We start from the raw sequence: 22,547 nt of genomic DNA, 5'->3' as shown, positions 1-22,547 counted from the left end.
CCCCTGGACAACTGGTCATTCTGCAAATTTCAAAGTTAATGTCATTTTCTTAGGGAGACTTTCACACAACTGGGTTGTCATTTTCAAAAAGGATTCTAACAAGGAGATTGAAGAAAGAAGGGGGGACCCCCAAATCACCTTCCCTCAGGCCCTGTCAACCATTCCCATGGCCCTGTCTTTCTCCATGTTGAGAGCTTCCCAACTGCAAGTCTGTAGGTAACCACTCAACCCGTACTTCATTTCCCATCCACTAAGGCATACATTTAAACTCTGAGCTATGGAGCAAAAATTTTCAAAGGTCCTTTGCCCTTTGATAGATTTTCCAGTCTCTACACAAAAGCTCTTCTCTAACAGAAGAGAGTCGAGTACAAAAACCTTTTGTTACAGCATGTTTGTGCCACTCAAAAGAGGAAGGTGAGGATTAGCATACTCTGAAACATGCTTTATGTCAGACAAGTCTAGATGCTTTATAAAGGTAATTTCACATTTTATCTTCAAAATAGCCCCCTGAGACAGATATTATTTTCCCAATTTTATAGAAAACTAAGACACAGAGAGGCTAGCAAGTCACCCAGAGTTACCTAGAAGTGATCCATTCTGTTCCTTTGATCACTCTTCCTCCACTGCCCTTAAGCTCCAGACATGATGGGGAAGATAGGGAAGGAGGATTTCTGGAAAAGCTCCTTGGAAATGGGGAGTTTTCTGGACTAGGTTGTGCTGCATATTAAGTCACAGGTTAGAAAACATTTCTTGATCATCTCTGGCAGAGGATGTTTCTTATCCAAGGCATCACTTCGATTCTGGCTTCTGCCCGGTAAGCCCAGCCCCTGCATACGTGTAACATCTCTCCCGCCCTGCCCTACCAGCCTCGAGAGGTAGTGACTTTGTACGGCTGCTATTCTCAGGACTTCATCATGCTCACCACTCCCCTCCAGTGTCATCCCTTCGTTCTGATGTAAAATGAAACCAGAATTAATATATCTTTATTGAGAATGCCCTCCTTTCCTAGTCTGGTGCTGAGGGCAGAGAATCTCATAAACAATAAGCAATTGTCAGATGCAAAAACAGGGAGCTTAGTCTATGCAGGAAAGACAGATCTTTAAGCACATTTTTTTCTTTCTTTCTTTCTTTTTTTTTAAGTTTCATTTATTTATTTGACAGAGAGAGACACAGCGGGAGAGGGAACACAAGCAGGAGGAGTGGGAGAGGGAGAAGCAGGCTTCCCGCAGAGCAGGGAGCCCGATGCGGGGCTCGATCCCGGGACCCGGGGATCACGACCTGAGCCGAAGGCAGATGCTTAACGACTGAGCCACCCAGGCGCCCCCAAGCACATTTTTTTCAATACAACATGGAAAGAGCCACAGAGCTATGCATGAGGTCTTATGGGTACACAAGATCAGGGTCAACTGGCCAAGCAAGAATAACGGCTGTCATACCTACGTCTTCTGTGACTTGTAGTCCATCTGTTCTCTGGAGGCCAGTGAACAATAAACCATTGTGTCTAGACCTTCAAGATCATTGATTCAATCCCTTCCTCTTACAGAGAACGACATGCAAGCCATGATCTCCCTGCCCCATTCGCAGCATCCGTCTATGCCCCATAGAAAGGATAAGAATCTGTAGGATAAGAATCCCAACTATCCATTTCCTAGCTGTAGAACTGTGTGTAGTTACTTAAACTTTCTCTGCCCCAGTTTCTTCAATAATGAACACAATAGTAATCATTCCTGTCATTGGCCATTGGCTCCATTTTACTCAAGAGGGAAAGTGATAACCTAGTAGTAACCAGACTACCCGATTCCCCACCCCTGCCAGCTCCCAACCTACTCTCCTCCTACAGCAGCCTTCCTTGCTCTCTCCACTCCATCTGCTCCTATCTCCTGTTCTTCCTCAAACCTACCAGGCTCAGTCCCAAGGCAAGGCCTTTACTCCTCTGTTCCTTCTTCCTGGAATGCTCTTCCTTCAGATACCTGCTTAGTTGACTTCTTTCTCCTCCTTCAGGTCTTTGCTCAAACTTTCTCTCTCAACCAGGTCTACCATGATTACTCTATTTAAAACTGCAGCCTGGGGTGCCTGGGTGACTCAGTCACTTAAGTGTTCGACTCTTGATTTCAGCTCAGGTCTTGATCTCAGGATTGTGAGTTCAGGCCCCATGTGGGGTTCCATGCTGGGTGTGGAGCCTATTTAAAAAACAAACAAACAAAACTCCCCAAAACTGCAACCCACTCCTGTTCCTCCTTCCCCAACCAACATTCCTAGTCCCCTACCCCCTGCTCTATTTTTTCTTTTATCCATACACTTATATCTTTGGTCAAACTTCAAAGCTTACTTACTTATTTTGCCTATTGTTTATTATCTGTCTTTCCCATCCCCCAGTAGAATGTAAGCTCCATAGAAGAGGAATCATTATCTGATTCATTCCTTATGAATCCTAAAAGCCTAGAATAGTATCTGAAATACAGTAGGTGATTAGCTGATGCTTATAGAGTTCTGCAAATAAATAAGTCACATTTGTAAAGTTCTTAGCACTGTACCCAGCATGGAGTATTATCAAAACAATAGCTCACACTTATTTATTGCCAGGTGCAGTTCTGAGTGTTTATATATAATAACTCAGTCCTCACAACATACCTGGGAGGTGGGCCCTATTATCTCCATTTACAGATAAGGAAATGAAGTGCAGAGATGTTAGTGCACATTGCTAACATCACTCTGCCACTAAACTGTAGAGGCAGGATAGTGTGGTACCAGAGTCGTTGCTTTTGATAGCCATGCCATACACCTCTCTTAGTAGACATCATTTATATTTTTAGGTCAATTTAAAAATGAATCAGCATTTCTGAGGGGCTGAATTAGTACTCTAACAAGATGCATTATAGTAACATTCTATTGCACGAGGTAGGCACACAAACTCCATTCTGGACTTTCTACTTTTTAACCTCCCACCTCACCCCATCTTTGCACCCGCCATCTGCCATGAAAGTCTGCATCTCAGGTGATCGATTCAATCCACCCTCATCCAGGCACAGATCTGGCAGAAAGTGAAGTCCAGAGGTTTTGTTCCCTTTAAAGTTCTGATATACTGAAAGTCAGTGCACCATTTGTTAATAAAACACTTGAAAGTGACTTAGTAGATTATTATAGACAGAGTACTTTCACACATGTTTTCATGGGATCTCCACATTCCAGGATAATTGGAATTACCCTGTTATGAACAGGATAAAGCAAATATTATCCTCAATTTACAGATGATGAAAGTGAGGCTCAGACGAATTACGTGACTTTTGTAAGAGCACTAAAATGTCAAGTAAACTAGACTCAGTCCAGGTCTTTGAGTCCAAGCCTGGTGCTCTTTTCATATTACTCAGTGGGAGAGAAAAACAGAAGATTTAGTTTGAGCACTGAAGGTGCTCAAAAAAGGTTTCTTATGGTTTTAATCTGTGATATTATAGTTTTGCCCTTGAATGATTACCTCTATCTGTGCCCATTTCCCCATTTCATGGGCCTCTTACAGAACCCCATTCCTGAGGGCAAGCTGATTGCTAATTAGGAGACCCTGGGCATTCACCTGCTGGTTGGGGTTATTCTTTGGCAGGTGGGGGCCAGGCTAGCTTGTCCCTGAAGATGACCTCAAATACCTCTGCCCTCCTTGTACAGGCATGCCAGGTCCTCCCATTAAGAGCTAGAGCTTATGGCTCCTGTCTAGAACAGCTGAGCCTGTGACTGATTTGACTAATAGAATGTGCAGGAAGTACTTTTTGGGAACATTTGTGCCAAGGCATCTGGAGACTTTTCAGCCAAGTCTTTGAGAGAAGCCCAGCAGTTTCAGCTTCCTCCCTTTTGGAACTCAGCCACTGTCTTGTGAGGAAGTCCAAGCAACCATGTGGAGAAAAATCGAGGCTCTTGGCTGAGCACCCAGCTGACAGCCAGCACTATCTTGTTAGCTATGTGGGTGAGCCACCTGAGAAGCTGACCTTCAAGCCCTGAACAACCCCAGATGACATCATGTGGAACAGAAATGAGCTGTCCCCTTTGAGCTCTGCCCAAATTGCAAAATAAATGATTATTGTTCTTTTAAGCTATTAAGTTTTGGGGTGGTTTGTTATGCAGCAAAAGATAATTGAAACTAATTTCTTAGAAACCCTGAAAACATTTTACACAAGTAGTTTCTCCTCCTCTCACACAAGGTCCAAAATGTCATGGTTGGGAGGCTTTATGTAGGTATTGCTCCTTAAATCTTGACTATAATCATAATGCTGTATACTTGGAGAATTTTAGATTTGAAAAATAAGTTTTAAGTGGAGACTGCCCTTGTTTTCTACGCTAATAATAGTCCTATTAGCACTGCCACTAGGGTAAAGAGAAACATCACCATTAATTCTAATGGTTCCAAAGACACCTGAGATGCCTTTAGGTTAGGCAGTTTCATTGATATGCTGGAGCTTTCTGTGAGGGAGGATGGGCAACAAGACCTTTCCATTTCTCTCTGTAGATACATACACACAACATTTATTCATTGCAAAAAAAAAAAAGATGCCATTGTTTTAAAATCTGTCATTGACTCTCTAAATGGACACAGTATTATAATAAATTACCATTTATTTTGCCTGTTGGGTCCATTACATGTAATAATAAAACAGTGCAACCCTCTGAGGTAAGTGCTGTTTGCTGTCTCCATCTTACAGATGGGGAAACTGAGACTTAGAGAAGCTGGGCAAGTTGGTAAGTGGCAGAGCTAGGATTCACATTCTGCCTAGCTGAAGAGCCTAGGTTCTTTCTACCAGCCCCTTCTCCCCTTCACACACACACACCAGTCTTGCATCACATTGACTTTGAGGACTGTCATTTTCATATTTCTGGGCTTAGCTCTGTAAACACAATGACAGGAATGGAATTCAAGGTTTATTTTCTTTTTGTTTTGTTTTGTTTTGTTTTTTTCCTATGCCCAGTGATCCAGATGTACAAATAAGTGGGCTTGTTTTGCATTTTTGACATTTGAAAAGAAATTCCATGTTGCTAGTGCTCATGAATGTGCCTTAGGGCACTTGGGGGTTTCTACTCAGATCTTCTTTCAGGCTGCATTCTTTTCCCATGGACCCCAGGGACTGTGGAGAAGGCTCCCCCACTGGATCTGCCTGGAGCAAGCTGTGACTGTGGGAGCCAGAGGCTTTTGGACTGGTTTCAGCTCTGAGCTGGAGGATGCCATGAAATCACATGATGTTTGGACTAAAAGGGCAAGCCAAAGAATGTCTCTCTCAGCCTGCCCTGGCCAGTGAAATCCAAGCAGTGAGCAAGTGGGTGGGTCCCTCCAAGTTGCTGCTTCAGTCCACTAGACATGCAAGGGCAATGGAAGAAAAAGATGAGTCTCTAAGCCAGGCCCACTGGGGCTGCTATCACTTAGCAAAATTCCAAAACCAGTTAGTGAGAGTCAGGACATACAGGGAAGGATGGTGGCAGATCCCAGAAGGAAACTTTTAGATCCTCTGGTTAAATCTCCTATACTAGAGGGAATGAGGGTGGTGGTGATGATGAAAATAGTAAGCTAGGAGGATAAGGGATATAACCAATATTTTATAGATCATTTGGGTAACCAGGACTAGATTCCAGGTGTCCTAACCCCAAGGCCAGGTAGGAAGCCCCCAGGAGCAGAGGGCAACCTTAGTCTAGGGTATTAGTTGGTGGCATGTGGCCACTATTTCTGAGCAGCATTGTTAATTAGATCATTTGTTCTAGGGCCTATTTCTTCCGACTTTAGTCTGGATGTCATGGAGAATAAAGGTTCGTAGAGAAGAAAAGTCAGCTTATTGCTGATAGAGAGAGCGAGGATACTCTCAATTTCTACCCTCTTCCCGGTCGCTTCCACTTTTCCTTCCTTATTTCAAATCTTCCGATTCTTCTGGATTAGAGAAAGAATAAAATAGGGCTGTCCTATTGTTACTTTTAGAGTGTCATTTCTCTAGACCACTAAGGGCTCATACCAAACAGGAGCGTTAATTTAGCCTTCACTCACCGACCTGGGTCTCTGTGCTCCTGTCACCTTTTGAAGTCCTCCCCAACACCTACCAGATGTTCCTTGGCTTCCTACAGTGAGCCGGGAGTCATGACACGGTTGAGTGTAGCCATGAAGGCACAGATCTATGTTGAATCCTGGCCCAACTTGGTTTTAGATATTGGGACGAATTATACTAAATTGTAGATATGTAGCTTTTTAAAAAAATTAAACTTCTTATTTAAAAAATGATTATAGATTCACACACAGTTGTAAAAAATAAAACCGATCCCATAATCACTTTTACCCATTTTTACATAATGGGACCACTGTGCGAAACTAGAATCTAATATCAAAACCAGTATGTTGACATCAATGCAGTCAAGGTACAGAACAGTTCCATCACCACAGGATTCCTTGTGTTGCTCTTTTATAGGCACAATTTTCCCCCTCCTTCCTGGCAACCTGTTCTCTATTTCTATAATTTTGCCATTTCAAGAAAGTTCTATAAATGGAATCATACAGTATGAAACATTTTGGGATGGCTTTTTTTAGTCAACATAATTCCCTGGATATTTTGTTGCCAAATCAATAGTTTGTTACTTTTTATTGCAAAGTATTATTTTGTCGTGTGGAGGTACCACAGCTTGTTTAATCATTTGCCCATTAAAGGACATCTGGGTTGTTTCCCTTTTTGGCTATTAGGAATAGAACTGTTATGAACATTCATGTATAGGGTTTTGTGTGAACATAAGCTTTCCTTATTTCTGGGATATGTACCCAAGAGTGCAATTGCTGGTCTTATAGTAGTTGTTTGTTTAGTTTTATAAGAAACTGCTAAACTGTTTTCTAGAGTATCTGTACCATTTTACATTTCTACTAGCAATGTATGACTGGTCTAGTTTCTCCCTCTACATCCTTGCCAACATTTGGTGTTGCCACTATATTTCATTTTAGCTTCCTGATAAGGTGCGTAGGGATATCTCATTGTGGTTTTAATTTGTGTTTTCTTAATGGTTAATGATGCTGCATATCTTTTCATGTGCTTATCTGCTATCTGTATATCCCCTTTAGTGAAATATCTGTTCATGTCATTTGTACACTTTCTAATTGGATTTTTTAAATGTTGAGTTCTGAGAATTCTTTATTTATTATAAATACTAGTCCTTTGTTGGATATGTGGTTTGCAAGTAGTTTTGCCCAGTCTGTAGCCTGTCTTTTCATCCTCTTAACAGGGTCTTTCACAGACCAAAAGTACTTAATTTTGATAAGGTAATTTATCAATTTTTCCTCTTATGGATCATGCTTTTAGCAACATGTCTAAGAATTCTTTGCATAGCTATAGATCCTAGAGGACTTTATCCTATTTTTTTCTAACTTTTATAGTTTTACATTTTATATTTAAGTCTGTAATCTATTTGACTTGATTTTTGTATAAAGTGTGAGGTTTAGGTTGAGGTTCATTTTTTTTGGCCAATGGATGTCCAATTGTTCTAGCATCACTTGTTGAAAGAGCTATCTTTCCTCCATTGGATTGCTTTTACACCATTGTCAAAAATCACTTGGGCACATTTATTTGGGTCTATTTCTGGGTTCTTTATTCTGTTTCATTGACCTATATGTCTAACCCTCTGTCACCACACAGTTTTGATAACTATAGAGGGAAATCAGGTAGAGTGATTCTTGTCACTTTTTTTCTTTTTCTATGGAACTTAGAACTTATGTTTTTTTACCATTTTACTTGGGAATAAATTTCAAACTTACAGAAAAGTTGCAAAAATAACAATAGTATGAAACATACCCATGTACTCTTTATCCAGATTCACCAATTATTTACATTTTGCTGCATTTGCTTTATCACTTGCCCCCCCAAACATATATATGATACTTTTTTTTTCTAAATCATTTGAAGCTAAGTTGAATTCATCATGGCCCTTTATTCCTAAATACCTTAATGTGTATTTCCTAAAAATACGGATATTTTATTACATAACCACAACATACTAAACAACTCCAATAAATTTATCATTGGTGAACACTTTTACCTAATCTACTATCCATATTTCAATTTTTTTTGAAAGTTGGCCTAGTAATGTCCTTTAGAGTTTTAAGAAAGCTTCCAACACTGGGTCCGGTCTAGGGTCAGGTATTAGATTTATAGATTTAGTTGCCATGTCTCTTTAGCCTCCTTTAGATTTTTTTTTTTTTAATTTACAGAGAGAGAGCACACAAGCAGGGGGAGCAGCAAGCAGAGGGAGAGGGAGCCCAAAGATGGGGAGGGGGGGCTTGATCCCAGGACCCTGGAATCATGACCTAAGCCTAACTGACTGAGCCACCTAGGTGCCCTTCTTTAGCCTTCTTTAATCTAGAACATCTCCACAGCCTTTCCCCAACTTTTATTACATTGACACTTTCAAAGAATACTGAACCACCCCCACCCTCACTTTTAAAGTGCAGTCCTCATTTCGGGTTTATCTTAAGATTTCCCTATGATTAGATTCAGGCTGTGCATTTGTGGCCAAAATATTACAAAGCTGATGTGTTTTTCTCTAGTGTAACACATCTGGAGGCACTCACATTTCATCTGCCTCCATTTTAATTTTGATCACCAGGTGAAGCAATTGTATGATATTTGTTTGGGCCTTAAAAAATGGCAATTTCATGATCCCACCCAACATATAAACTTTATTAAGGTTTATATGTGTAACCTGCCCTTTCTGATGCTATTTTTTTTCACCTATTAAGTGTGGATTAATAATTTCTCTCCCATGAGTATCATTGGGAGGGTTAAATAAGGTAATGTATGTAAAATCTGACACATAAAAAGCACCCCATAAATATTGGCTACACTTATTGCAGCCAGCAAGTGTTAAGGGATCTTGGTTTGGATCTTCCTCTCAGACATTCCAAATTACAAGCTAAATCACGACAGAGACAAAGTGGTGGGGGCAGGGGCAGCCTCAGCTCTGTCATTTCGGGTTCCTCAAAGGGAAGATGGGAAAATGCCTCCCACCCCACGGGGTGCTGTGAGGTTTAATGGCATGTATGTAAAAGTGCCTGGACCTAGACTGGGTTCTCAAAAAATCATTAGTGATTCATAAGCTGTTGTATGAGGAGAGTAGGAATATCTGTCAGACTTAACAATTAAAAAAAAATATATAATGTGGGATCATTCTGAGACAATAGCGAGGTATGAAAAAATATGGTTAGAGCCCAGAACTTGGGAACTGTCACCATTTAGCAGCTATGGGCAGATGACTTCACCTCTCGGAGCTTCAATTTTACCATTTGGAATTTGGGGATAAAAATCAGCGCACTTCCCCGGGGATTCCGGTGTTAATTAATGACGCCTAGCAGTACCTGGCACTCCATCGCCGTCTTCTGAATGAAGGACGGGGGACTAAAGTGTTCACCTGCACAGCTGCCTGGCGCTCCGGGGCTTCGTGAGGGGGCGCCTCGCGGCAGTGTCCACGCCTCGGCCCGCCGCACCCCGCGGGCTGGGCGCGAGCAGCCGGCCCCCCACCCCCATCCCCACCCCCACCCCCACCCCTGGCCGCAAGCTCCTCCCCCGGCGGCCGCGTCCACCCCGGCGACCGCCCGGCACCTGCAGACGCGCGGCGGCGGGGGAAGCGCGAGGCCACCCTCGGGCGGCGGCGGCGGCGGCGGCTGCGGCGGGGGAGGGGCGCGGGCGCACAGATGGGAGCAACTGAGAAGGGCGGCAAGAAGAGCCGGAGGCTGTTTTCTTCTCTGCGGCCGTGGAAGGCGACCCGGCGTCTGTGGAGGACGCGCTCGGCTCCCAAGGCGGCGCAGGGTGAGTGTGGTCGCGGCCGGGGGACCTGTTACCGCGCGCGGCCGGCTAGCACTGGACAGCAGGGGGGGGCCGCGGTGGCTCCCGCAGCCGGGGGCGGCCTCTCAGGCCCACCTCTCGGCCCCGGGGACCTGAGGTTGGGGGCGGCGCGGCCTGGATGTCCGGCCTGGCCCGGGCGACCCTCCACCCTGACGCTCGGCCCGTGTGACAAGCCCAATCCCCCAAGCTCTCGGGGGGCTGCTCACCGAAGTGCGGGGGCAGGTCTCGGCACTGTCTCCTTTCTCCTTCCACCCCTTGACCCCTTAAGCATCTCTCTTTGGGCCAGGTGGTTGCAGCTTATTTCCTGCAAAAGCCCCTTCTGTGCTTTTGACTCTGGACAGAAGGAATTCAGGCTGCCTCCGGGACCCAGTCTACTCAGGTTTGCGTCCCGCCCAACACCTGGCCGGTTGCCTGCAATGCAGTAGTCATTAGGGCGAATGAATCTGGACCCAAGGCTACCTTCAGGGTCTTCCCCTTCTGGACCCACCCCCTTTCCAACCTGTCTGCGGTGATTCCCTGCTATCTCCTAAGCTCTAGTCACAGTAAACTACTTACCAGACACAGTACACCCTGTCCCCACCATGGCCTTAACTCACATTTATTTAATCACTGATTCACTCCATTCATTCCTTCCACAGTTTGTATTGAGCTCTTCCAGTGTGCCAGGGCCTGGAGTGAACAAGGTAGGCAAGGCCCAGCTCATGGCACTTCTTCTAGAGGAGGAAACAGACACAAATAAGATAGGTAAACATCCCCATTACAGATTGCTATGTGTGCTGGGAAGGAATCACGTAGTGTCCTGGGAGAGGGGAAAAAAGGCAGAGGCGCCCTGGCTTGCACAGCAGATGGACAGGGAAGACCTCTCTGAGGCAATGTGATTTAAACCAAGACTAGGAGACTGAGTAGGAGTTACTCCAGCATGGAGCCTGGGGAGAGCATTCCTGCCAGAGACAATAACAAGTGGAAAAGATTCCCCGTGTGCCTGAGCTTAGCAAGGGGAAAGTGAGGGAGGCAGGGCCTGGATCCAGGTCTAGGTAGGACATGACGAGGAGGAGTTTGGATTTTATTTCTAAAGTGAGCTGGAAAGCTACTGAAGTGTTCTCAGCAAGGACAACACATGATCTGCTAGCTCACTGCCTTGTGTGTATTTGCAATGGCCATGCCCTTGTCTCTCAGCCTACCCATCCATCAGGGATGCACAAATGCCATTTCCTCTGTGAAGCCTTTCCTGGGGTTTCTGCCACCTGTAACTTCTTTTTGAGTAGGGTATCTGTCACTGTTCATCTGGTATTACAGATTCCACGTGGGCGGGTTCTCGTCTATTTCATCTTTGCATCCCCTACCAGACTATGTCCAGGCTTGGTACTTTCTAGATACCTGTTGGCTAGTTTGTGTGTGTGTCCTGTCTTGTCCTTTCCATCTGTTTCTGTCATCAGAGGATTCTTTTTCTGAGAGGCTGACATGCCTTGATTTCTAAAATGGCCGTCCTGATCCAGGGCAGAAGCTACACTGCACCAGGGCCCTGTCATTGATACAGTCCTCAGCCCCCCGCCCTCCACCTACACCGCAGGATTGTTTTGAAGATTAAATGAATTGATGAGTTAAATGAGTTAATAATTGTAAAGTGCTGGCGCAGAGTAAACATTCTAAAACTAAATTTGACCCAATGCAAGAATTATCTTTTAAATATTTATTTATTGAGTTAGAAACAAGCTTTTCTATTGTTGATAGTTAGACTAAGGCTTGGTATTGTCATCTCCCTGGCTTTCAAAGAATGTGTTATTACTTTTAGTCAATATACAATTAAATTCCTTCCCCACTGCCATTGAACTGTGGCTGAACCTTAGTAGGTCTGAAGGCTAACCACCCTTTTACTTTAGCTTGCCTGAGGAGTTGAATAGAAGGGTCACTGCAACAAGTATTCCTTGAGTGATAATTACATGCAGAATGTAATTCCTGGTGTTGTGTGAATGTTTACAAAAGAGGACTAACTAGATATTTCTACCGTAGTAAAATGGGTTAGAATAAGTCTCCTAGTTCAATAGTTTTTAAAGCCAGGTCTATACCGTGTATATGGTTGTCCTCTCCTCTCTTCTGTTTCTGTCCTAGAGGTCACCCATGGCTTCTTGGCCCCCATTGCCACACCACATCCCTTCCTTTCTTCCTTTCTTCCTTCCTTCCTTCCTTCCTTCCTTCCTTCCTTCCTTCCTTCCTTCCTTCCTTCCTTCCTTCCTTCCTTTCTTTCTTTCTTTCTTTCTTTCTTTCTTTCTTTCTTTCTTTCTTTCTTTCTTTCTTTTTAAAGATTTTATTTATTTATTTGTTAGAGAGAGAGAGACTGCACAAGCAGTGGGAACGGCAGGCAGAGGGAGAAGAAGGCTCTCTGCTGAGCAAGGAGCTGGATGTGGGGCTTGATCCCAGGACTCTGGGATCATGACCTGAGTCAAAGGCAGATGCTTAACTGACTGAGCCACCCAGGTGTCCCCATACCTCTTTTTTCTTACGTAGAATCATGATTGATCACTATTTCTCTACTTCTCCTACTCCCATACAACCTGGGGTAAGGCCATTATAATGTTTTATGTTATATGGTACATTACAGTTTATAGAATAGGTCAACTACAAGGTCTTGTTTCAATCTTAACAGCACCCTTGAAGCAGGGAGGGCAGATGGTGTTTATTTCTCCCATTTTATAGACGAGGAAGGTGAAGCAAGAGACAGAGTGACTTGCAGGGGGTCATTATGACTGGTGAGTGGCAGACTCAGGCCTGATTGCCCATACAGCATTCTTTCTGCCACATCTCCCTGCACAAAATAAACATGTCCCAAAATCTATACTTATGGAGAGAAGTAAAATTAATAAATATGATGCAATGAAAGAAATCCATATCCCCATTTTTTTTAAAGGTGGCCTGAATTTCTCATAATGGTGGGACAGCATCTCATAAGTGATAGACACCAATCTGGGCATCTAGAATTATGTGGTTTGGTGCCAGACTCTGATTTGAATCTGTCATTAGTAAGTGGCACAGTAATAAGCTGTGATCTTGGGCAAGGTGCTAAATCTTTCTAAAACTCAGTTATATGTCATATATAAAATAGAGATGATAATTCCTATGTCACAATGTTACTGTGATGATTAAATGAGTTAATGTATATAAAGTGCCTGGTACACAGTAGCATACAAGGTGGTAGTTATTATTTTTATTAATATTAGTCCAGATAGTGTACCATATGATCACATCCCAACAATGGTTAGTCACAGGGCTGGAAACCTCAGTAACCTATGGGAATAAAACATGGTTGGGAAGCTCTTTAGGGGCAGCTGTTCCTTCTGTACTAACCAGAAGGTCTTTCACACCATCCTTTTTGTTCCCACCTTTTTTTTTTTTTTCCCACCAGGAGGCTGCAAGTGAGAAGTAGTTTAGCTTTTGGGGACTCTTGGCATCTTTTCAGCCTAACACCCTGTCCTGAATATAGCAGACATTCAATAAATATGTTTGTAATGAAAAGATCCTTTAGGAGATCCTATCTATCTATCTATCTATCTATCTATCTATCTATCTATCTATCTATCTATCATCTAGACAAAGCCTATATATATAGCCAAAGAGAATGCATCTGAAATTTACTATATGATCACTTGTGACTGTAAGTAGGATAAATACTTTAGAAGCACAATTACTGGGTTAAAAGGTATATGCTTTTTTAATTTGGAAAAATAGCTGACCTCCATTCATTTGTGGTAATCTAGTTCCTACCAGGAGTGTGTGCGATTCTTGATTCCTTACATCCTTGCCAATATTGAGTACTGTCAGACTTTTTAATGCTTGTCAATTTCATGGGTGTGAAATGGTACTGCATGGTTGTTTTATATTGAATTTCCTTAACGAATAATGAAGTGAAGATCTTTTCACATGAATATTGGCCATGTGTGAATAAGGCCTCTTCACGTCTTTCCCCATTTTTTGTTTTAACTTGGTGCTTTGTCTTTTTCTTATCCACTTACAGTTCTTTAAGTACTCTGGATACTAATAATTTGTTGACTTATATGTCTGAACAATTTTAAAAAAATATACCTAAGCATGCAAGCTATTCCAAATGGGAATATGAACAAACTGTGCCCAATAGAAATTAACACCCCAAATGCTTCCAACCTTTCTAGAGAACTGTATTTTAGACAAATATCAAAGCTTTTAGGTTATAGAGAAGGGAGTGAACAGTTGGTGGAAGTATTTTGTAAGAAGTAGGTCTTGAAACAATGGTAGAAAACTGGCACCGAGTTTCTCCCACCAGAAATTACCTGCCCAAAATCCTGCTGGGGCAAAGAACCCTTTCCTGAGCAGCAATATTCCCCGGAAAGACAGAGACTGGAACTTGAGCCAGTCTCCATCAGCAGATGGTGCTTTCCAGGACAAGTTACTTGGAGAGGAGGACGGGTGATCTGCAGTTTAATCCTTCACTGCCATTTCTAACCATATACCCCTAAAAACAAATCACATTGAGTGGAAATAATGATTACTACTGAGGGATATTGGAAAGATCAAATGAGATCATAAATATGAAAGACCTCTGTAAATACAAGGATATTTGCTAGGCTTTGTGAAGTAACCAACCCTGTGTCAGAGTGGGAAAAACTCATTGACCTATGATCTTTAGGCCCTATTCCCTACCATCTCTTCTGCATACAGGTGCATAATTGTCCAACAGTAGTTCTCCAGGTGTGGTCTCTAGACTAGCAGTATCAACCTCTCCTGGAACTTGTTAGAAATGCAGTGTTGGCCCCCACCTCACAGCTACCAAATCAGAAACTCTGGAGATAGGGTCCAGCAATCTGTCTTAACAAGCCTTGTTGTAATTCTGATGTATGCTAATGTTTGAGAATCACTGGCCTAGCTGGATGTGCAAAGGCTTTAAAGTCAGCAAATGTGTGTTCTAAAATGTTAACTCTCTCATTTGCCAGCTGATGGCATGAGCCAAGTTACTAGGTCCCTCTTCTATAAAAGGAAGATGGTATCACCTCCCTCACAATGTTGTTTTGAGAACAAAGTATCCTAGCTATGCTACTTTTTAGCTGTGTATCCTTTGGCAAGTCACTTCTCCTGCTTTCTGCCTCATTTTTCTCATCTAAAAAAGATGGAACGGCAAGAGTTATCATGTATGCACTGTTTACTCTGTACCAGCCACTGGCCAAACCTGTGCATATTTTTATTTCATTTCATTCTGACAATAACCTTGTTTTGCCATCTGTTTTACCAATGAGAAAATTGAAGCACAGAGAGGTTAAGTAACATTTCCAAAGTTACACAACTGGTAAGCTGGGATTCAATCCCAGGCAGGGTGCTGTGAAAGCCTTTGCTTTCAACACAATGCTTAGCAAATAAGTTCTCAATAAACATCTGAAGATGATGAAAAGAAGAGTGCCTGGTACAGAGTAGATACTCCATATATCAGGTCCCTTCCCTTTGCCTTGTAGCATGGCTTCATGGGAGCCTCTGCAGCTTTTCTTATAGTCATGCTGTCCTCCTGTGTGGTGACCCTCTTCACTAGCCTTCCTCCACCCCCAGGCAGCAATTTTTCTCTATTCACCTCGGTTATGGCCACTCAGATGCTCTGAGCAAACCATACAGAGGCTTGGTGGGATGGAGGAAGACCCAAGTAAAGCCACCCTGCTGTCACCACCTCAGCGTGTTGTGGGAATGAACGACTCAGCTAGAAGAGGGTTAGGGCTAGTCACTGAAATTGGGACATAGCCTTCAAGCCTCTTTTGCTCTCAAATTTCCAAAAGAATGTAAAAGTTCTTTTTTGCTCAGTTTTTCTTCAGTGTAAAATTTACAGCTGGGAAGTTGAACCCACAACATTAACAACAGCATTTTTTCTTTCATTTTTGTTTTACAAGGACAATAAAAAGCCTTATTCTTTTTCAATTCAGGGTTTCACTCATTGTTCTTGAAAATTCTATTTGGTTTTGCTCTCAAGATGGCCTCCCTTACTGGGCATGACTCACTGGTCTAGTGACTCAGAAGTGGCATCAAACAAGACAAGGACTGTGCAGAGCTATGAAAGGACTTGGTGGCCAGTGGAGCCTGTTTGAGCTTTCGCTAAACCCAGCTATTGACATAGGGCATCATTTCACTTAATGGGTATTTACAGAGGTTCCTGATACCAGTTCTTTGAAGTGTGGGTTTTGTCAGAGACACTGCTTTGTTTTGGAAAGCTCCAAGGCTTGAGCCCATTCTGGTCTCTCAACTGGATGGGGCCTTGAGGTTTACTGTGGGGCAAGACAAGACTTCTGAGAATTCACCTGACCCTGCTTGGAATAGCCCCAGAAGCAGAGATCTAAGGCTTTTTATAAATATTGTAGCAGGAGGGAAAGTAAAGGCTCTTTTTATTTGAAGAGGACTTCAAACCTCTTTCCACTTAATTAAAAAACAGCAACCAGTCAATTAAGGATGGATAGAGATGAAAAGATATGTGATAAGGCAAATAGCAAAATGTAGTCAAAGATGTTCGCCATGCAACACTTCCAACTTTCCATATGTGTGAAACTTTTCAAAGTACAATGTTGGGTAAAATGTAGGTTCCCCTAGAAATGACCACACTCTCGAAAACAACTGGCTTCCTTTTTAATATAAATGGCAGCCCATTTCCTACTTCCTCACTCCTCCCAGACTTAGTCTTTTTTTCCTGGGAAGCCTCCTTGATTAAAACTCACCTCCTGGAGCAAGGCTGGCAAGGGGGAGCTACTCCTTTATGCGAAGGCCCATACGTTCTTTCTGATGTGTAACTCTCAGAGCAGCCCTACCAGCTAGTTATTATTTTCTGTAGAAGGTGCAGAGGGGTAAACTTGACCCAGGTCACAAGGTAGTAATATTAGTCTTACAGCATTTATGGAACCCTCACTTTATGTGTCAGGCTTTGTGCCATGTACTTTACATGTATTAACTCGTTTGAGCCTCACCCATCCCTAGGAGGTAGGTTCCATTATTGTCTTCATCTTACGGAGCAGGAAATACAGACAGAGAGAGGTGCAGGAGAGGGTCTCAGGTTACTTTAGGGGCCAGGACATAGCAGAGCCCATGTTCGAACCATTTTTCCTGCTTTATGGCCCCTGCCCTACTATTCAAACCCAGGCCTTGGCATTCCTCTACCTAATGAGTAAATCAGCATACCTCGTAGGAACCTCTTGCCCTGAAGCCACAGGCTTCTTGAGGACAGAATGCTTTCTTTAGCACTGTGTCATTCCCAGTGTTCAGAGCAGTGCCTGGCACAATGAATATTTATTGAATGAAAGAGTGCACAAACAGTGGCTTCTTACCACCTACTTCTTCTCTCCCCTCTCTGCCCCCAAAGGCGCTCCTAACTGGGCACATTTTGACTGTCCTGGACTTGGTCCTTGGAGATGGAGATGCCTGTTTCTTTGATGTGGTCTATGTACCAACATGGCTCATTTGGTGGCCAGCAAGGAGTTCCAGTGAAGGCAGATTTTCCTCACCGGTCTTAAGTTATCAAAGAAAAGCATAAAGGTATTACCCCCCTGCCAAGGAAAGATGGGAACAAAAACCAATACTTAATACTTCCCAAAACTTTCAGGGAGTCTTTCGATTGTGGCAGCTAGAAATCAACTCCAGGACCCCTAGTGGCCATGGCAAGCTTTCCCTCTACAGCTATATTTGACTCTTGGGCTACAGTAATGACCAGGTGAACACTAGCAATTAGTTCTCTTCAATGTGCCCAAGTATGTTGATAATTATACCTTGCATTTATATAGGGCTTACTTTGCCAAGTACCACATCTATTCTCCCTTTTGATCTTCTGAAAGGCCAGGCACATACACAAGGCAGATATGATTAGCCCCACTTTATGGATGAGGAAACTGGTGCCAGAGAGGTTGTCACCTACCCTGCACCACTCAGTTAATAGTGGTAGAGATAGGTCTTCGACCCTCTTATCTCAACTCCTACTCCAGCAGATTTTCCATGTCAGTATTGCATTTAACCCCATAATTTCTGGGGATGAGAGCAACAGGTAGGTGTATTTCTTGTTGTTGCTCTTCTTACAACTTAGTGAGGTCCTGGATTGGGTCAGTTAATCTTTCTGGATATCAGTTTACCCATATATAATGGGGAATAAACACCCCTTATCACCTAGAGCGCACCTAGAGCAGAGGAGGTTGTGAGGAGTCAGCACTTAAAGAACAATGTCTGAGTGAAGATATTTGGAAGGGACTATGAGGCCCCAACCCATTTTTCATAAAATAAATTAAAGGTCACTTCCTCTGGCCATGCTGTCTAAGATGGCATGTCTGTTACTTCATTACCATGCTTCATTTTTCCTCATGGCATTTATTGCCATTTACTATATGTTTATGTTTTGTTTGTTTATTATCTGTCTGGATACACTCACTGAAATGTAATAGCCACAAGAGCAGGATTTGGTCTGTTTTCTGCACTCTTGAATCCCTAACAGATGGAATTCTACCTGGTACAAATAAACATTTGTTCAATGAAGGGATGAAGGAATGAATCTGAGCTATGTAATGATTGAAAGTAAGCCGGAATTGGATGATTGAAAGATTGCTTGAATTTTCCTTGCCCTCTAAGAGAGGGCTGTCATGGTCTGGCTTCCTCATGCCCACTTCTGGCTCAGCCTTAAGAATCAACTTATGCCTGGATGAAATGGGTTCAGTAATCCATGTCCATGCAGCAGACACAGGTCACTGTATACCTCTGTACTGTAACAGCCTGGGAGCAGCTTGAGGACTGGGACTGGTCCCCTTCACTTTTGTATCCCCACTACTTAGCATGGAGCCTGGGCCACAGAGAGGTAAAAGAAATATTTGTTGAATGAATGAATATGAAAAAGAAAACAAAGCACGGGTCTCTTAATTCCCTCCAAAATTAAGGTATCCATTTGAGAATAAGCTTGGCACATGGCACAGACATTCCCCTTTCAACCTGAACCTAATCTCTACAGAACTGAGGAGGCACTAAACAGTTGGTTCCCTAATCCAAGAGAAGGAAAGGCAAGCCTAGACTCCAGATCCAGTTCCATGCCATGTTTTGGAATTTGTGTTTACGTCCGCCTTCATCCCCATCCTTTCTGCTCCAGCATAAGCAAAATTATCACCCTGCACACTGACTTGCACGCAATTATCAGAGCTTGGGTGCTCCTACGTTGAGGGACTTCGCCCCTGAGACTGCTGACTCTCTGTGAATGACAAACCAAAAGTAAGGTTTGCAGAATCAGCTGGACTTTCCTGCTCATTTGCAGCACAGGGAGGAAAGAGAGAATGAAAGATTCTGAAAATAAAGGTAAGGGGCCAGCTGCAGAGGGGAGGCTAAAAGATGCTAGGGATGAAATGTCACTCCACAGATATGGTTAGTTTGTATTAATGGCTGACTTTAGATAACTGTGTATATATATATTTAAAATTCTAGTTACATAATAAACATGACTTTTTTTTTTAATGACTGGCTTCTGGTTTCCAAATATTGTGTCATTCAATTTTCCATATCCGTGCTACCAAATAGAACAATATTTTTGCATTCTTCATTTAATCTTGGCTGAATAACACACATTTCCATTTCACAGATATTCTTATAAGAGCTCCCAGGATTTTTATAATTTTATTTTAGGAGAGTTCACAGTAGTTAATTAATATGTAGGTTTTCGATGCATTATTGCAATTGGAATATCTGAAATACTTAGGACTTTTACAGTTTGGGTTCACAAGAAAAATGTTGAGGGAGAATTCTTTAATGAATGTTCACCCTTTCAGGAGGACCCAATGGAGAGCCCTCACTGACCTTCAGAACTGTTTATCTTGCAGAGATGTTCGCATGCAAACTACCCCCACCCCTCTAGCCTCCAGACCCTAGATCCCTGGTACATTATCACCACCCCCCACACCATTACTCGAATTCCGAATTCCGTTTGAGGCAAGGGGGAAGAGAAAAATGGATTTAAATGAAAACTCAGGAAAGGACAGCGCTCACTAAAATGAGCCAACCAAATTTTTAGTTCAATAACAGGGATTCTGAAGGATTCTGGTGTTTTAAATTCCGAGGCTCCTTAAATTTTCTGCCGCAGTTGGGGGAGGAGCGATAGACCTCCAGGTCTCCGGAGGCTACACGTGTTCCCCGACCCTGTTACCGGAAGGAGCCCTTCCTGCTGCGTCGGCTCCTGGTCCTTGTCCTAGTGGCAGTGGAAGACGCAGAGGGGCCTGGCTCCCGGGGAATCCCCCCGCCCCCCAGGAAAGCTCCAGGGCAGCCGCCGCAGCAGAAGACGCCATCTCCGCGCCATCATGCCCAGCCCCTGCTTCCCGGGCGCTGATTTTAGGGTTTGCCCGTCCCCCCTTTTCCCCTAGGGCTTTCGCTGTTCTCTCACCCGAGCCGCTGCTCAGCAATTTGCACCCCACCCTCTCCTTGCTGTGAGCTCTGCGTTAAGGAGGCCCCAGCACTTTGCCCTTGGATACCCGGGCTGGGGTGCGCGGGTGGAGGCTGGCACGCAGGAACCCTGGGCGGGTTACTTGCGCCCACCGAGCCTGTCCCACACCGAGTTAAGTTGTTTGGGTGACCAGGGAGACGACACAGGCCCCAAGCCTTTTCCTCCTCCCTTTACACCAGGGCCCCCAGGCTTGGCCTTCACCAGACCAGTACCCAGCCACTCTCCGGCTTGTAAGAGTCTCACCTTGTGATGGTCAGTGATGTTTATTCCACATTAAAGAAGAAAAACCACCCTCCCCTGACCAACCGCCCCCCCTGACAAAAAACCAAACCAAACCAAAAAAACAAAACACAAAAAACAAAACCCCAAAGCCACAAACAGCATGATGCCAGTGAGGAGACTGGTATTTTAATCTACTAAACTGTAATGAAGTCTCCCAAGCAATGCCACTTTCTGTAAGTGAGGCTTTAAAAGGGGCAGGGGTAGGTAGTTGGTAGTATTAACATCTAATAGGCTCTGGATCATTCACATCCACGTATTGATCTGTGTGGTTTTGATGTTTAAATATTAATTAAGCAGCCTTAGGTGGGGGAAAAGAACTATGTAAGCATGGGCCTGGCAAGTGGAAACAGGGCCTCTCCACTGCTAAGCCAGCCTCTGGTGAACAAATAAAAGCTGTGCCGGTGTAATCCAAAGTATTTAAATGAACTCAGTAGTGTTGGCTTTCCCTGTGTTGTTTTCAGTGGCCAGAGAAAGGATTTTTGGAAAGAAAAAAAAATTGCTTATATGCCATGTCATGCTAGGCCATGCTCATGTTCTAGAAGAAGTTAAGACTGCCTCAACTGGAGGCTCAGGATGAAGGTAATATTCACTACTGTTTGGAATTTTAACACTCAGTTTCTCAGTGTGTCAGCGTGTTTTAAGCTTCAAATCCCTAGCTGCTTTTTGAGGGGAGTTGGTATTTAGAATATTTGTTTCACTTTGTTTTGGAAGGAGCCTTTGGTTGGGAATCAGGATAGTTAGGTTCTGGCTTGTTCCATCTAATTTATTAGTGACTAAGGACAAGACCCCCTTATTCCTTTGGATCTTAGTTTACTTAAAATGGAGAAATGTTAGACTGGATCACTGCCCTTCAGATTGTGGGTAGTAAGATAGTAATGTAGTGAGTCTCGAGCAACATTTTAGAAAGATGACATAGAACAGAAAATGTCAGACACTATTACACCTGGTAAGGGTAAACATTGTTTACTGAAACTTCTGTTTTGGGTACTTATGCTTGTTTATGCATGTAGGTGTAGGCTGTCTTGATGTCAGATTTGTTTCTTACTGTGAATCCCAGTCAGGAGTTTGAGAAACACTGAAATACATTACAGTTTACTAATTTGGTTTTCAAGGAGTCTGTGAAATACAGTTTTATATGCATGTCCATTTTGTTTATATATGAGGAGAACATCAGTAGTTTTTCTCAGATTTTCAAAAAGGTCTAAGATCCCCAACAGGTTCCGAATGATTGTTTCCTAAGGTCTCCCAAGGCCCTCCCAAGCCGATTTTTAGGGATCAAAGAATCTTTTCAGGTCCAGGAGATGCATATGTGTTGACAGAGAGCAGCTGAGTATACAATGTGAGGGGTGTGTGTGTGTGTGTGTGTGTGTGTGTGTGTGGTGCCTGTGCCCAGTGGTGAGGAAAAGGTGTGAGGTGTGACCATGGTAACCAGACCATGAGAGCTATTTGCAGGTCCCACAGTACCAGTTGGTGACCTGAATATGAAACATAAATATCTAAAAATTTGATTCTTTATGCTGAAAACTATCAACAGAAAAACTTAAAATGTTGTGAATTGTTCGGAAGTCAACTCTCCTTGCAGAGACTGAAAATGAGAATCAGATAAAATCTGAGGAGGTTGACAGAGGCAAATAAATCATCAGGATATTGGTAGGCAGAAACTGAATTTTTATAAGCTACCATCACATGACTAATGTTCAGTAAATGTTGAGTTGTGGTTTAACAAATGCCTTTCTTTTTCCTTCTTTTGGTACCTCTTGTACCAAAGCCAGTTCAGTATAAAATAATTTTTATTTTTTTTTGAGAGAGAGAGAGCATGAGCAGGGGGAGGGGCAGAGGGAGAAGCAGACTCCCTGCTGAGCAGGAAGCCCCTGTGGGGCTCTATTCCGGGGCTCGATCCCAGGACCCTGAGATCATGACCTGAGCCCAAGGCAGTCGCTTAACTGACTGAGCCACCAGGAGCCCCTCAGTGAGGCTTTTAA

General features: G+C 43.3%; 1 protein-coding gene across 4 annotated transcripts in view; it reads left to right on the top strand.

Annotated features, from left to right (window-relative positions):
* The first annotated feature begins 9,669 nt into the window (after window positions 1–9,669).
* DNAJC6 (DnaJ heat shock protein family (Hsp40) member C6) overlaps window positions 9,670–22,547 on the top strand; it is a 141,322-nt gene continuing 128,444 nt past the window's right edge. For 2 of the 4 annotated variants that reach the window (XM_073896606.1, XM_073896607.1), the window contains exon 1: window positions 18,958–19,148. In XM_073896606.1, the coding sequence (XP_073752707.1) occupies window positions 19,127–19,148 (22 nt within the window). In that variant the 5' untranslated portion in view covers window positions 18,958–19,126. Of the gene's footprint in view, window positions 9,801–10,500; window positions 10,520–18,957; window positions 19,149–22,547 lie in introns of those variants that run through there. The other 2 variants (XM_025871902.2, XM_073896605.1) reach the window with 2 other exon arrangements.

Source organism: Callorhinus ursinus, unplaced genomic scaffold, assembly GCF_003265705.2.
Source record: "Callorhinus ursinus isolate GAN/ISIS: 27379988/994484 unplaced genomic scaffold, GSC_fseal_2.0 scaffold9, whole genome shotgun sequence".
Taxonomy (NCBI): domain Eukaryota; kingdom Metazoa; phylum Chordata; class Mammalia; order Carnivora; family Otariidae; genus Callorhinus; species Callorhinus ursinus.
The sequence above is the reverse complement of the archived record's forward strand: the minus strand, read 5'-3'. Positions and strand labels throughout refer to the sequence as shown.